Source organism: Mangifera indica, chromosome 8 (genome assembly GCF_011075055.1).
Source record: "Mangifera indica cultivar Alphonso chromosome 8, CATAS_Mindica_2.1, whole genome shotgun sequence".
Lineage (NCBI taxonomy): Eukaryota > Viridiplantae > Streptophyta > Magnoliopsida > Sapindales > Anacardiaceae > Mangifera > Mangifera indica.
This window is the reverse complement of record NC_058144.1, coordinates 11,247,973-11,265,433: the sequence shown is the minus strand read 5'-3', so window position 1 is coordinate 11,265,433 and position 17,461 is coordinate 11,247,973. Positions and strand designations below refer to the sequence as shown.

Here is a 17,461-nt window from a genome sequence, read left to right as displayed (position 1 = left end):
TAGATTCATATTATTTTTTAAATCATTTAATGATATAAATACCAAATAAGTTTTTTGGTATTGATGACAATATCCATTTAGAAAAGCTGTAAATCTTCAAAGTACTAACTTTCCAAGCAAGACAGAAATAAAAAAGGAAACAAACCCACTGAAGGAAAGAAGGTTACCCCAAATAACTAATATATAAAATATCAACCAACTACTACATCCATTACATTTCCATGGATCCCATATGTAGTAATTGTATATAGTGAAGAAAACTACAATGGGAAGCCATCAGCCAAATAAAATACCTTGCAACGAGAAGGAAGGCTCCTCATTAGTTTCACCCGCAAGCACAGACCAATAACTGTTGCCATACTGCAGTGTTCAACTGTTGGAGTGAACGTGACCATAAATGAGAACATATTCATTATAGTTTTGAACCTAACTTGATAATGAAACAATGAATACCGTTAGGATGATTCTTTACCTTACAAAGTTATGCTCATCAGCCACTTCAATCGCATCTTCTGTAATTACTTTGAGTTCTTCCAATGAGTATGTGTGCTCTGGATCTTTTATATCTCTTACATGCTGTAAGAATGTTAAGAAAATAAATAACTATACATCCATTGCACAATTTTGTTAAGAAGTCATTTATCCCTTTTTAAATTACTCTAGAAATAACTGATTCTATAAAAGAAAAAAATAAGGCAAAATGTCAAGAACAAGCTGTTTTAAAACAATTTGTAAATAAATTTAACAGTTATCAAACCACATATTTGCAATTGATTATGTTTGCATAGAAACCACGAAAGTGTTATCTCAGTTATTATAAGCATCCTGAGTTTTACTGCTGGAATCAGATTTAACCAAGCCAAAAAGGATATCAAATATTTCTTGTTGATCAATTGGTTCGACAGCATACTCATCTGCATTACCAACCAAACTTCGAACGCACTGTTCTTTCTTTCCATACACTGTTGGATTTGCATTTATCAACCCAGAAACCATCTTCAGTGCTTTAGTTGCAATAGATCAAGAAAAAAGCAAACTCCTTTGCAGTCAAACTATATAGCAACAAATACGATCATTCATTATTACAGGAAGAACAAATATAAGTAAATTCAAATTTCAAGTAAAATGGTCTATTAACACAGGAAATCTACAGTTATATGCAAATGTATTGCTTTAATTTTTTACCACATCATTGCTAACATATATTTCATATTGCCACACAAAAAAATAAATCAGGAGACTGACAACAATACTTATTTAAGGACGCCACTCCAAAAAGATATCTAGTCACATTATTTCTACCTTGCATTAAGGTTTCTTTAATCTTTGCTTGATTGGCCTTATATGTCAGCTTACTTCAACACAACTCCTACAAGCTATCAACAGCATATGTTAGGGTCTCATATTCACCACAGGAAAACTATCTCTGGCAGCCACTGACCATAAAATAATCTGTACATCTCAGTCACTGGATTTTGATTTACAAAGAAAGATATTAAACTAATTTTGACCCCTTTTAAATGGATACAGGTCGAAAATGGGTTGATTTATACAGAAAAGAAATATGTAGACTTGTATGTGTGGGGACGCGTGGGTGCCCCTATAATTTAACCTTTTTATTTTAATTTTTTAATTACTTAGCCTATTCTTGGCTCTGATATGGCATCAACATCACATCAATATTCATCTAATAACATATGCTTAATTAAGTCAAGGAAATGAATGCAACATATTTCATAAGTTCATTGATAGGTATGGGCTGCCTTTACTCGTCAGAACAGAAGCAAACTTTTGTGGTAATTTCAATATCAAGAATACGAGTGAAGCAAGAGAAAGAAAAAGAAAATTTTGACCTCCCTTTCCTTGTTCTCTCTTTCCCTCTTAAAATTGCTAAGTTCTTGTTTGTTTGTTTTCATCTCTTTCATCTGAATAGACCACTATACACTCTTACCCTTAGTCGTTCTGTATTACCATTATTTTTGGCATTAGTTTTCTTTCCCTTATCGTTATATGCTCTTGGACTCATTCTAGATCCATTCATCCGCAGACACTACAAATATATTTCTGTCAATTACATCATGGATTTCGGATCAAACAAAGAAGGGTTTGTTGCAGAAGATTGAGAAGAATACGTATCCTTATTCTCAGGATTGAGGTTTCTTTATTAATGACTGAGTTTCAATCCATTTAGAAGTAAGATCATCTTTCAGGATTATAACACGTACAAAACCTTTTAGTCTCAGTTAACGACTAAACCAAAAAAACAGAGAGAAGTGAAGCGGAGAGAGAGTTGCGAATCTTTAGGTTTCGATGGAATCAGAAAGCACCAAATCAATGCTGACTGAAGTCTCCAACTACGAAGAGACATAGCGGAAATTTCTGACGATTCTGTCGAAGAAGCTTGACGGTTCCGTTGGAAACTGCAGCTGAGGTGGCAGAGGAGCGGGAGATGAGGTGCTTGGAGTGGAGGGAAAGAGATGGGATGCAGTCGATTTTGATTGGGAGCCTTCGAAGGGTGTCGTCGAGGCCTGTGGCTGTCAGAACTGAAAGTAAAGAAACGCAAAACGGAAGGAAAATAAAACCTTAACCTTTGTTAAATTAATTTTAAAATAAATAAATTCCCGATACCCGGATTTAAAAACCAATCCAATCGGCGCGGGTCTAAAATTTAGAATCCATACCCTTTTTTAAATGGATACCCATCCACCGTGCTTAAATATTTGAGAAGAAGAAAATGATGATTTTTTAATCATGAAATTGTCTAATCAAATATTTAAATTTTCTTTATAATATTGTTTTTAAATCCATCATAATATGGATGGAAAGAATACAGATTCTAGTTGGGTAATTTGGGTTCGATATGCCTGGACCGCCCTCCAATGACTACGGGTCGGGTCAACAACAATTTAATATGTGAAATATCAGTAAGATCAGGTGGTCCTTACCGCACAGGATCCGAGCTCAATCTCCTGCGTCTCCCCGTTCCCATTGCACTGACAAACAAAGCCGATTCACGACCGCCAAATCTCAGCGCTTTCTTAAATCTACGAATATTGATCTAGCGATACTGCCATATTCTCGCGTATTTCATCAGCGCAATGGTTTACGACGACGATCCGTAAGTTTTCTCGATTTCTCTTCGATTTTTGTTTCTTATTTTTCTTGGTTTTTATTCGTGTTGAAAGCTAGGTTTTTTTTTTTAATTGATGAATTGGTCGAACTGAATTTTACGCGTAGGTATCGCGACGAGGATGGAGAGCCGTTGATGGACTACGACGTCATGCAATCAGACCGGGAGCCATCTCCAGAGCCTCATGAAAACGACATGCTCAATGATTTCGAAGATGACATCGGGGACTTTGCGAAGAGGGAGCGGTCGCAGACTCCGGTTTACAGTAACGAGAAATCGAAACCGAGGAAGAGATTGGTGAAAAGGGGGGTATCAATTGGGATAGCGGTACGCCTAATTTGGTTGATGAGACTGACGATGATGAGGATAATTTTATTGGGGATGATTTTGGGAGGGAGATGGAGGAGAGGAAGAGGAAGAAGTGGGGGAAGGAGGGGAAAGAGAATAATAAGAGAGTAAAGGTGGAGAAAGATAGGAGGTCGGGGAAGGCAAGTGGGTCCAAATCTGGGAAGAAGGGGAATATCAAAGATAGTGATAAAATTCTCAATGAGATGTGGAACGCGGTTGCACCGCCAGGAGAATCTGAGGTTTCTTGTTTTTTTTGAATGATGATTTCGATTGTTATTTTGATTGTTTGTAGTGTTGTTGGTTCTTTTTAAGATGATTGTTTGATTGATTATATCATTTGCTTTGGATTTTCCTTTGCTGTTGGTGATGTTTGCTAGTTTGTAGAGTTCAAAGTTTTTCGGATTATGGTTTAGGTCACTTTGACGTTGTCTGATTCTTTGATGTTCTGTCGTACTGGGATTATTTGCAAGGTTGATTATGGTTTAACTTGTGTGGTGTGGGTATAATTTTGTTATCTCATGTTACTCATTGATTTATATCTTTTGCTTATAATTAGATGTTCTGATAGGTTGATGAAATTTCTATTTATGTTTTCCTCTAAATTTGATAGGATGATCAGGAGGGTGTTAGGACGGTGGATGATGATAACTTCATAGATGACAGTGGTGTTGACCCTAGTGACAGGTATGGAAGTGACAACGAATTGCGCTTTGCACACGATGCTCCTCAGGTATTCATCTTTATACCTTTTATTTATACCAATTTGACTTAAGGTATGCACCTCTTTTTATTTTTATTTACTGCTTTCTTTTATTGATGATTTTTTTGTAATATCTAATATCTAGAAAGATTTATTATTGTTCATTTGAAATCTTAAGGTGTATGTCCCTATTTATATTTGTTAAAATAATATTGCATGATATGTGGTTTGGTAGTTGTATCTAAGTTTATGTACAATGATCTGACACTGGCAGGCAGAGGAAGTTGATGAGGATGAGGAAATCAATGACCTATTCAAGATGGGCAAAAAGAAGAAAAAAAGTGAGAAAAGTCCTGCAGAAATTGCATTGCTAGTTGAGAATGTCATGGCTGAGCTTGAGGTCACTGCTGAAGAAGATGCTGAACTAAATAGACAGAATAAACCTGCTATTAATAAACTCAAGAAGTTGTCTCTTCTTATAGAGGTTCTCTCAAAGTAAGCTGCTTACCTGCCTTTCATGTTTAAGTGCGCTTTTGTTTCATTAGCATATAATTCTTATATTTTCTTTTTTTGTCTTGATGCAGAAAGCAGCTTCAGCAGGAATTTTTAGACCATGGAGTATTGACTCTGTTAAAGAATTGGCTTGAACCCCTTCCAGATGGGAGTTTACCGAATATAAACATCCGTGCAGCTATTCTGAAGATTCTGACTGATGTATAAACTTGGTTTATCCTCATTAATGTCTTTCATAATAGTCATTGCTTCCAAGAAAATTTTTACATTTATGTAGAGCCTGAATTTTGCTTTTATCATGCAGTTTCCAATTGATCTGGAGCAGTATGACAGAAGGGAACAATTGAAGAAGAGTGGTATTGGAAAGGTTAATGATTATTTCATTAAACAAATTATCTTGCCTTTCTGTTCTCTGTTTGTCACAGTGAGTCAAAATTTGGGGTGATCTATTCTTGCTTTGGCAGGTTATCATGTTTTTATCAAAATCTGATGAGGAAACCACATGTAACAGAAAACTTGCCAAGGATCTAGTTGACAAATGGGTAAATGTTATTCTTGGTCTTTATTGTCTGTCTGAAGAGTACAATTTTCACTTCTTGATCTATTTTAGGGATTCTCTACTCTGATTCTTGGAAAAGAGTTTGTCTGAAATGACGAGAATAATAATCTGTATGTTGTCTTAATTTTCTGTTATATGCCCCTGTATTTTGGCGGTAAAATAGTTTATTTTCCTTTGGGAATTCTATATCTTTAAGATTTTGTTTTGTAGCACAGTTTCATTCTTAACACCCCTTTTAGTTTTTATTTTCGCTCTTTCAATTTTGTCTTTGTTCAATTCTTGAAAAAATATGTATGAACTTTTCTATGTACACTGCTATTGACATGTATACAGAGCCGACCTATATTTAATAAAAGCACAAGATTTGAGGACATGAAAAGTATTGATGATGACAGGGTTCCCTTTTGAAGGCCATCCATTAAAAAGTACCTTTTGTTACTGTCTTCTGGTTGCTATTATGTGCTTTCACAGGTTTTCCATATTTTTTTGATTCATTAATGTTATTATTATTTTTTAATTATTTTCTACAGGCCTACAAATAAGTCTGCAGCAATGGAATCCAGAGATGGCGATTTTGATGATTTGGTTATATCTAGGTAAGATGTGATGAGAAATTTCATCTGTTGGCATCTGACCATTTATTTTCTGGGAAATATTACTTTCAACTCTGTGTTTTTTGCTCTCTAATTTTTTGCATAAACAATTTAGGGACCGCAAATCTAGTCTGTCATCTTCTGGGCAACAGGCTTCAAGGCAGGACTTAGCCATGAGGCAACATGCATCGAGACCAGAAGCAACTCCCTTGGATTTTGTGGTGCGTCCCCAATCTAAAATTGATCCAGAAGAAATTAGAGCCCGTGCTAAACAAGTTGTGCAAGATCAACGTCGAATGAAGGTTAGAAGATATGCTAATTTTTCATTCAAGTTTGCTGTTTTGGTCTGGTATAAAAAAAATGCACAAAATTTTGTTTGAACTTTCTTACAGGCTGTTATGTCCTATTTTTGTGTCCTTATACTCAATGAACATGGATAAATTTTCTGCTCTTATTTTGTGCTGTCTTTGAAATTCAGTGTGTGTTTAACCTCTGCTCTTTTTGAGCTTAGTTTTTGATTGGCCTTAAGAAAACAAATTTCTGACTTCTGATAATCGATACTAGAGATTGGGTTGATATGCGATTAGTTAGGTGGCATTACTAAATAGATCTTATCTGAGCACATAAGTAAACTGGACATTAGTATAATTAATCAGATGTTGACAACTTTATTCCTCTGCTTAAGTCACTTGTCTGCATAGTTTCTACCTTAAGAGTTCAAGTGGGAATGGCAGATGAATAAGAAGTTGCAGCAGTTGAAGGCGCCCAAAAAGAAGCAGATGCAAGCTACCAAACTCAGTGTAGAGGGTCGTGGCATGCTCAAGTACTTGTGAGCTGTTGAACTCAATTGCTGGGAAAAAGGTGTTCATCATACGCCCATAACATGTACTACCAACACGAGCAGTTGGGCTGAACTCAGTGAGTAGTGTCTTGCACTCTGGATTTTCTGGTGTATAGATTGCCTTCTTATAACTTTTGACAGAAGATCGTTTGAAAGCTCGATTGTAATGGAGGCAGGATTGATTTATATGGGCCTTTTCAGCCTAATCACGGTGATGCGACAAAAAAAAGTGATCACAGCATGGTTGAATCTTGTGAATTGAATCCATCTTTGAATTCTGCTTCAGATCTCAATGTCATAGGCTTTGATATTTAAACAGATTTATTGTTTTTAAAGAATCATATTGATTTCAAATTTGGCCAGTGATTTCAAATCTTATGATTGACTAATTTTACATATTCGAGATAAATAAATTTTTATCTTTTTATTTTTTAAGTAAGATTAAATTAATGCAAAAAAAAATATCAAATTAACTGCAAGTGAAAAAAAAAAATTTCACAGACAAATGCTAACTGCAAGGTGATCAATAAACTCTAAAATTTTTATAAATAATAAAAATATGTATATACTTTTTATCGTACAAATAAGTATATATATATATAATATATTATTACTTTAAATTAAATATAAAAATAACATACAAATTAATTATATAATAAGACATCCTTTCTGACTTATTTATATACTCAATATGGTGCACACTTAGTAGTACTCTGAAAGATAAAAATGAACGATAGAAAATATTGAAGCTATTAGTGAGAAGACGCAACGAAATTGCCTAGTGCAGACATGGTAAGGGGTTGGGCCACCTCACAACCCAGCACAGTCCTCCTTTATTTGGCCCAGCCCACAGGAGCACAACCCGTTGTTATAATGGGTCATGCCCGGGTCTAAAGATTAGGTTCGTAGGCTAACTCGGTAAGACCTGCTAAAATAATGCACCATTATACAATAAAAAAATTATAAAATTATAAAGAATTGCATTGCCAGTGGCCGTTGGGTAGAATTTTTCTTTTTAACATAATTTCCTAATCTCTCTCTTCTTTTTCTTCAATCTCTCAATCTCAAACTCTCTCAATCAATGTCTAAGAACTCAGTTTTTGCTTGTTTAACAATTTTGTAGTTTTTTCAATTTTTTCCTTTATAATACTTTAATAATAAAAAAACTTAATATATTCTAAACAAAAAAGATATTCAAACTAGTAATATTAAAACCGGATCGATTGGTTCAACTATGAACCAACTCATAGCTTAGTCCAGGTTACATAAAAAATGATAGGTTCGTCTTTTGCATATATATTTATAAAGAAAGTAAAATCAAAATAGTGATGGATATCATTAAAAAAAAAATGGTTGACTAGTTGGTCGAGAGTTGAATAGTTGTCATTGAAAATAAACAAATATTAACTAGAGAAAATAATTAAATTGATTTGATTTTGGTGGGCTAAAACAAGTCAATAACCTATACAAGTATTTTTAATAGGAGGCAGTTAGGTGGGTGACATCAAATAATTTTTGTTTAAATACGTATAACTTATGTTTAAAAAATGTGATAAATATTTGATAGTATTCAACAAGCATATTATAACTTACCAACTAGTTGAACCATTCGATTGAATCGATCAACTATAAATCAATGAAGCAATTAATTCAATCATCGGTTTGGTTTTAAAAACACTGATTTAAACGATTGAGACGAATTCATTTTTGTATGCGCAAATGAGAGGGAATGGGTTCAATGTAAACATTATACGAAAGATCTTATAAAAACAAGTAAGAGTGAAATCAAACATTTCATTCTCATACATCATTACAAAGATACTCTAATTTAAGAAATTTAAGTGGAGTAACAGATAAAACAAAAGCTAGAAGTGACACTTCCAACTTTATTGCTTCATTTTCTCAAATTATTAGAGTATCTTTGTAATTATGTATAAGAATGAGAAGTTTGATTTCGCTTTTACTTGTTCCTATATGGTCACTCTTACAGTGTTTACCAGACATGTCAATGGGTTGAGTCTGCTTCAACTCAGCTCATCGAGCTCATAGGTTAGGTTGGGCCTTAGGCCTATACAGTAATGGGCTTTTTGGTTAGGCCATCTCATGGATTTTTGAAGGCACAAGTCTCGACTTTATACCTATAGGGTTGGGCTAGCCTTAATCGGGTCGACCCCTGGCTTACAGGTCGGCCTATTTAAACAATTTTTTAAAAGACATTTTAATTAAAATTTTTAAACATAAATTATTTTTCAATTATTAAAACTAAGAACAGTACTTCAAACATTTCATTTATAATCTCTCACTTGTAATAGAGGAATATCATGGTTACAGGATAAAAAATATTATAAGTTTACAATAAAGTACAAATAAATTAATTTGCATATAGTTAATTATAAACATAAGTAAAATATATATATTATACTATTTATCTACTAATCTTCAACATTCAAATCTCTAAATTCTTCAAAAATATCTTTTATCACTCGATTTTGTATTTTGAAATCAACCCAATCCTTCATACATATTATCACCTCGATCATGTTTGAGTATAAATTAGATTGTTTATCATCTAGCACGTATCCTCTTGCACTAAAAGTGGATTCTTATGTTACAGTTAACATTGGAGGTGTTAGTAGATCTTGGGCCATGACAGTAAGCACAGGAAAAATTTCTATCTTATTTTTCCACCATGTCAAAACATTTAGTTTTTTAGCATTATATCTTTAAATAATTTTTGGATAATGGTCAATATTGATATAATTATAAAATTGACCATTATTTATACTTTGATTGACAAACCGCTTACCTTTATGCAAAATAGATAATCTTCGTGACTTTTTTTTTGCCTAAACTATTGGAATTTATGTCTCATACTAAACTTTGTCTATTTGATAAATTTTAAATATATTCAACAAAATTAACATGACTACTAATTGATAAATTTTCATTAATAACATCAAATAAATTTTGTAGTCTATTAGTTTTTGTCATAGAATTTAAAACAATAGTTGTAAAATAAAGGTATTTTACTCTAATATTTTTAAAATTTTTATTCCATTTGTTTAGATTTATTTTGGAAAGTATGATGAAAGTAATGAGACCTATGCTCTTTAAAAATATCACTTATTTTTATCATATTATATATTACTAAACAAGTTGTTGGATAATACATACTTGAACAATGGTCTGTGGTGTCTTTAATGGCTCTAACATGTTCATTAGAGTCATTGCTATCTCCTAATCTTGATCTATAAAAAAAAAGAGATTTGTCGAATCTTTTGATTGAGTATTAAAGTGTTGTGTTATAGAAATTTCATACCTTTTGCACGCTTTCAACATGAGGTATGTTGAATTTCACCTAGTTTTAGTGTTTACTTTTAATTTTTTTCTTCTTAACCCCATTAATTTACATAATTGATGATTACCCGTGATGAGGATGATGAAATGTATTCAATGATATGTCTAATTACTTGTGTATATTTCTTAGCCGAACTCAAGCCTTTTTGAGCTATTAAATTAATAACATGACATCCTCACCTAATGTGAAATAATTTTCCATTAAATTAAAAAGATAAATGATTATACATATATTCAATAACTTTATTATTATTTTTGTTATTATTAAAAGTAATTGAAAAAATAGAATTATTAATTTTATATTCCTAAAAAATATTTGCTAATGTACCATAAATTGTAAGATTATCATACAAATATCCTAAATTTCTAAATGCAATAATTTTTTTACATAATTGTCAATCAAAATTAATATAATGATAGTTGCACAAAGATACTTTATATCTTGATTTGTAGTAGTCCATAAATCAGAAATTATCAAAATAATACCATTAAAGTTACTTAATTCTCTAATAACTTTTAATTTCATTAATTCATAATTTCTCAAGATGTCTTATCTAAGAGTTGACCTAGGAATTCTTCTGAATGTCGGTTGAACATTTTTTTGCATCATTCATTCTAAAATTTCATCTTTTGTATAACTAAAAGGTTGATCAAATGAAGATATAGGACTACATACCTGGTCATGTAGTCCTATATCTTCATTTGATCGTACGTGAAAGTTGATTTTTCTCTCATGTGTTTAGAACTGCTCGGACCTCTGGTTGAACTGGCGCTGAGACCAATGGACCACGATTGGATGAATGCACTTTGTTTTTGTCCTTTGAGTTCATGTGAAATTTTTTTACAGTAATCAATAACGTGTCGACGAGATGTCCCATGCCACTTGTACATGCACATGTCAATCGAAGTCCTTCCACACCATTAACGTTTGTTTTCTTTTCATCTTTATTGAATAATGCAAACCTATACTTGTACCACTTTCACCTATTAGTGCTCCACCAATTCCACCTTATGCATTATCAATAATATCATCATTGTCAACATGATAATATTCAAATGGATGAGAGAGTTGATGAGAGAAAATGAGATTGGGAGTATAATGAAAGAATTTAATTTGAGAGATTTGTAAATAAAATTGAAAATAAATAAGAGTTGGATTGGTTTATATAAAGAACAATAAATAAATTAAAAATTAAAAAAATTAAACAATCAGAAACCATTGAAGACTTTTGCCTTTGTGGTAGGAGCAGATATAAATTTTTTTTAATTTTATTTTTTTAAACAGTATCGGATCGGACTGGGCAAACTAACTAGTCAAAATTGATGAGAAAAAATAAACATCCAACAAATTAAAGGTAATATATCAATATAAAGAAGCCAAGGGTTTATGATTCCTGTATTAATTACTCAATAATCACTAACACATCTGATTAAAATCAATAATAAAATGAATTATTGATGGTTGATTATCCAATTTTACTGAAGTCCTCTCCCAAGGTTAATTAGACATGACAAGATTAAAAGTTTATCTATTTTCGTAATAAGATGTTAATCAAAGCCCATTAATTTATATTGTAAAGTGTGGCTTAAAATGTGTCAGAGGGTAATTTAGTCATTATGGAATGTAATGTGGTTTGTGTGGTAATTTGGTGCAAAGGGGCAATATAGTCTTTCTGTTGGGTGTTTAACCTAAGTATATAATGTTTGAAATTAGGGGTTAGTGTATGAGGTGTGTGTATTCGGCCAACTCCCTTATTCTTCCTCTGTTCTCTGAAATTAGGAATGTGTTCTTGTGATTTAGTTGAATCAGAGAGAAATCCTCTGGTTTTCTCTGGTTGAGTAAGTGTCTTGAGTCTTGAAGAAGACTTGTTTTGGTACTTAGTTTCACGACGTACAGTAGTTGTGTGTGGTGTCGATCAGAGGGTTGTGTAAGTTGTATTTGCTTATGTTTAATAGTGGATTCGATTAGAGCCTTGTCTCTGCCTTGGATGTAGGGTTTCAAATCGAAACTTGAACCAAGTGTTTCTTTGTTATCTTGTTGATTACTGATGTTGATTTTCTTCTTCGTTTCTTGTTATTCCAGTTTACTAATATTGTAATTCTTGAATAAAACATTCTTAATAAAACCTAATCTGAAACTAACATATATGATAATCAATTTACCCACAAAAAAAATGTATTTATTTCTAAATAATATTCTAAGTTTAGCAAAGACATGTTCTAATTGTGTATATATTTATCAGTATCATGCATCAATCTAAAAATACGCATGGTATTGAGCTCTAACACCAAGGAATTAAAAATCCATTACTAAATCAAACATTTAAAATCATTGATCAATAATCAAAACCCATTACATAATTTTTGCGAATTTATAAATTCATCATAAACCCTAGAAAAGAAATTTGGTTTTTCATGACAATCAAGTCCAAATTACAAGATAAAGTTGAAGAAATAAACATTTTAATCAATGAAAGAAGATTTAGAGAGACATAAAAAAAAACTCTAGATTCTTCAAATTTTGATTCTCTTGAGTCTTCCTACTTTGATCTTGAATTTTCTCCTTATTTCTTGGAGTTTTCTTTCACTAAAAGTCCCTTTGGTTCCTATAGTTTGGTGACATGTAAGTGGAAAATATAAACTTTCTTTATATAATATGTCACTTAACCATATTTTGCTATTTTTTCATTTTATTTTTGTCTAGTAATTATGGGCACAATTATGACCATAATACTACCTATAATTGAAATTGCCTTCTTTCACAAAGTCATGCTCTTTGCTTTTTTAAGCTTTTGTTTAGGCTCCAAAAGGCTTGAACATCTCCAAAACATACAAAAACATGATTTAAAGTGCAAAACAAGATCAAGTCATCAAAAGTAAATGAAACATAAAGAATTCAACAAAATAAATCCAAAATTCACTTTAAAAACATATTATTATAAACACTATTTGTGTGTATTTGATACACACATTACTAAGGAACTTTACACACTTATTTACACAAGACATACGGTCGTGCATCAGACTAAAGCTAAATGGAGGTTCTGTTAGAAAATTTTCTAATGTGGCTAACATTAATTGGTTTAACAAAACTGAATAATTGAATAGTCTAATGATAGTTTACAAATGGACTGAAGTGATCAATAAAAATGAACTCAGTACATTTATGGTATGTGTAGATAATGCTATAATGGGCTTCAAGGTTTATTAGACCTTTAATAAGGAGGTCCAATAACCTTCTATATCTTGGTTATGTTCCCTCTTCGAAACCCATATAGTATAAATCTGGTAAACAAATTTTTTGAATCGAAATTAGTTTTCTGGCCGAAATTAAACTCGAAAGGCCGTAGCATGCAACTGCCTTCTTGTCGTGATATGTGGCGTAATTGGAGGCGTCTATGCAACATCGTTGTGATACAAGTGATCACGTCCATTCCCCGCTGGCCAAAACTACCATAGATGACAAAATTAGATGGAACACAAGTTGTCGGAGTGGTGAGAGTTGATTTACTCTTCCACATCTTTCCAACGGTATTTATGGTCAAAGACACTGAACTACATGCCGGATGACATGTTGTGAAGCTTCCTTGTCATATGATATATTTGCAATAACATGACAAATTGCAGAATAATTGAATTAATTACTTTGCAATTAAATCATAAAAAAATTTAACATATACATGCTGGTTTAACCAACCATACTCATAATTTTATTATTAGTAGTCTTTCAAGGGTATTTAACTATAAAAATTATATATATATATATATATATATATATATATATATATATAATCAATAGATATCGAATAGAAGGTGAGCGAACAAACTCTAAAATTTTTCATAAAAGAGCATCCATATTCGTGTACATTTCACCCAAGCTGTGGATTGACAACATTAGAAGATATGAGTAACAAAAAAATATAAAAGCAAACAACAGAAAAGATTAAAGCTAATATTGAGAAGATGCAACAGCATTGTTCGGCGAATGCCTCACATGTTTAAACACTGGAATTTGTGGGAAATTTGGTGCATCAAAAGCTCATACATTCAAAATAAAACGAAACACATTAAGCTAATCCAATCGTTCAGTAAACACATCCAGAAAATGAAGAGTTTCTTCTGTAGACAATGAATCTATCTCTGCCGCTTCTTCACCTTGACTGATATTTGGCGTGAATTGTTGTTCACCAGGATTCCACCATGCATTACTCATTAACGGAAGATTGTGGTTTACTGAGAATCCACCATGAGCTATTGGCGGGGAATTGTCGTTCATCCAAATTCCACGATCAGTTATTGGCAGGAAATTGTCGCTCATCTGGATTCCATCATTACATTGCATTGACTCCTCATAGTTGTTCATCCGAATTCCACAATCAGTTATTGACAGGAGATTGTCGTTCATCTGAACTCCATCATTACATTGCGTTGTCTCTTCATTGTCGTTCATCAACAAGTCTTCAATATTTTGCAAGGCCTGTTCAAGCTGATAGTTATTATTTGCTGTCATAACACCATTGTTCATGAAGAATTCGTCATCAATGATTGGCTGATTGTTGTTGATTGCTGTGACATCATCATTGTTCATGAAGAATTCTCCATCAATGATTGGCTGATTGTTGTTGTTTGCTGTGATAACATCATTGTTGTTCAAGTATCCACCAGGAAAGTTTAGCGGTAGATTGTCGTTCATCCAGAATTCACCATGAATGTTTGGCGGGACGTTCTTGTTCTCGTACATCAAGAATCCACCATTATATTGCACCTGATTCGTAGTGTTTGCCAGAATAACACAGGCACCATCTTCTTTTTCTTGTAGACAAATTTGTGCAACTGATCCGTAACCTTTCACATCCTTCTTTTTAATCTTGCAAAGAACAAGATCACAACCCCAGTATGCACCCACCAAAGAAATCTCGTGCATGATCCACTTACAACTTCTGTAGTTCTCAACCTTTTTCGTCTTGAAAGAAAAGGTTTTCTTCACACCGATAACATTATAGTTGTTATCTCTATCAAGGATTTCAATCCCTGAATTTTCACCATGCCAAGTCCCTCCACCTGCTGTTCTAAAAACTCTTTTCCCTTTCTTCTTCAACCTAGTAAAACAATACCATATCTTTTCATCTGAAGCTTCGTCAAGCAACTCCCACGGCGTGTTTTCACCATAAAGATCGCACTCTATAATCGGATTCCGTGGTAGTGGATCTCCGTTGACTCTTGTGAGTAGATATTTCACAAGTTCATCATCAAAAGGCTTGAAACGATACCCTACTGCCATCTCCATTCTACTTTCAAGAAAAAAGATTTCCAAGGTTAAAATCCTATCAAACAACAAAGATTCAGAATTTTCTATTTGGTGGAAGGTATTATTAAAGATTGATCAATTGTCTAACTTAAGAGCGTTACCAAATTTTTTAGGTTTGCAGACTTTTGTTAGAATTCAAAATCTCTGTTGCCTGGTTGAAGTGAAAGAACTCTCTATTCTTGAAGTACTTGTAATTATCATTAAAAAGCTTCATAATTATGTCTTACATATCTTTTACTTATTAATTTTAATTAATAGATTTTTCTTGTGTTATTATTATTATTATATATAAGAACTACATGAAGAATTTTCTAATTTTAATTTTAATTGGTCTTATAATTAAGTACAACCTCTTTATGAGTACACTGTGTAACCTCTATTCTATGAATTTTATAAAATTTTACACAAATAAAAATTTTATGAAACTTGGCAGAGTCAAAGAAAACATATTAATGGTTTACTAAAATAATAATTATCTTCAAATGGATTTAAAAAATTCTCCAAAATCAATTTCTTCAACAGATCGATAGTTCAAGTTTCAAAAATTATAAACTAAAAATGTGGTAGAATTAAACTACATATATTAATGGTTTAAATAAAATAAATTAAGCTTAAAAATAATATAAAAACCTTTCTCATACTAATTTCTTTCACAATTCATAACACAACTAAACATTTCTAGATTTTATTATCAATCTTAAAATTTCAAAATTAAAAAAGGAAGATAAATTCATAAAATTTTAAAATTTTTAAAATTCATAAAATTAAAAAATTTTTAAAAATAAAACCAGAAACACTAAATTTTGTATTAAAAAAAAACTAAACTTAAAAATGATTTTAAAATATTCTCTAAACCAATTGTTTTTTTTTTTCCAAATGGCACAAACACTGTCAAAATATTTCAAGATATAACAGTTCAAGTTTCTGGAAAAGTTATGAATTTGTTATAACTTGCCAAATCATACAAAATTATAAAAGGTTAATCTCATATTGTGATATCTTAATAAAAATTTTGGAATATTTTATTTTACAATAAAATAGTAATTCAAATTAATAAAATCAGTATATGAACAAACTATTGAAAATTTTAGGTTTTTTTAAATTTTATTAATAGATAAAATAAAATTTATAACAACATTTTCATTGATAAATAACTCAATTAAAGAATAATACTAATCCGATAAATCAAATTCAAAAATAATAGTTTTAGATTTTACATAAAACCATGCTATGGAACAAAGTTATGAGATCCAAACTAACTTAGGCAACTTCTATAACTTTTATTTATTATCTAACTCATAAAAATGAATTGTAACTGTAAAAAAAAGTAACATAATTAATAAATTCTATATCATATTTGCACATGAATTGTATGGTGAGAAAAACCCTTCCAACAATATTTTTTTACTTCATGTCCTTTTTTCAACAATGTCACTGCCTCCTTTAACAATGATAATCACAGAAGAAAAGTCTTAACCTATGCAATGAGTTCTGGATTATTCTCGGTAACTAGCATGTCATCTACATGGAGCAAAAGAAAAACAACAGAGGATCAATGACAAAGAGAAAATAAAGAGTGATCAACATGTGCTTGAGTGAAACTGACATCAAGAAGTGCATGATAAAATGTGGCAAACCAATTGTGAGAAGCTTGTTTTAACCCATAAAGAGAATTTTCATGGATGCTTGGGTGGCAAAAACCTATAAACTACCTCATTTACCTCACCATGAAGAGAAAACATTTTCAGCATCAACTTGGTGTAATTGCCAATTTTTAACTACAACAATAGCCAATAAAACCCATATAGTCACCAACTTTGGCATAGGGGTAAATGTATCATGATAATCACCCTTTTAACTTGTGTAAAACCTTTGGCAACCAATTGAGTCTCAAGTTTTATTATCCTCCAAAACTCAAAGTTTAGTTTCCATGGCCTATGTCCATTCATGGAACTTAACAACTCGGTTAAAAGAGGCGGGTTCAATATTAGAAGACAAAGTACTAAGATATGCATGATGAGAAGAAGTAAATTGATGATAAGAAAGAAAATTTTCAAAAGGATATTATATACCTGGAGGTGGAGATTTAGATAAGAGTTGAGCATGTGAGTA

At 31.9% G+C, this 17,461-nt stretch overlaps 1 protein-coding gene and 1 pseudogene across 1 annotated transcript; one reads left to right on the top strand and one right to left on the bottom strand.

The window, feature by feature from the left end:
* The first annotated feature begins 2,928 nt into the window (after positions 1–2,928).
* On the top strand, positions 2,929–7,050 carry LOC123224221 (annotated as a pseudogene).
* A 7,063-nt stretch (positions 7,051–14,113) lies between these two features.
* Positions 14,114–15,328, bottom strand: LOC123223977 (NAC domain-containing protein 87-like). Its single transcript, XM_044647468.1, has one exon. The coding sequence runs from the start codon at positions 15,326–15,328 to the stop codon at positions 14,114–14,116; it is 1,215 nt and encodes a 404-aa protein (XP_044503403.1).
* Positions 15,329–17,461: the final 2,133 nt, after the last annotated feature.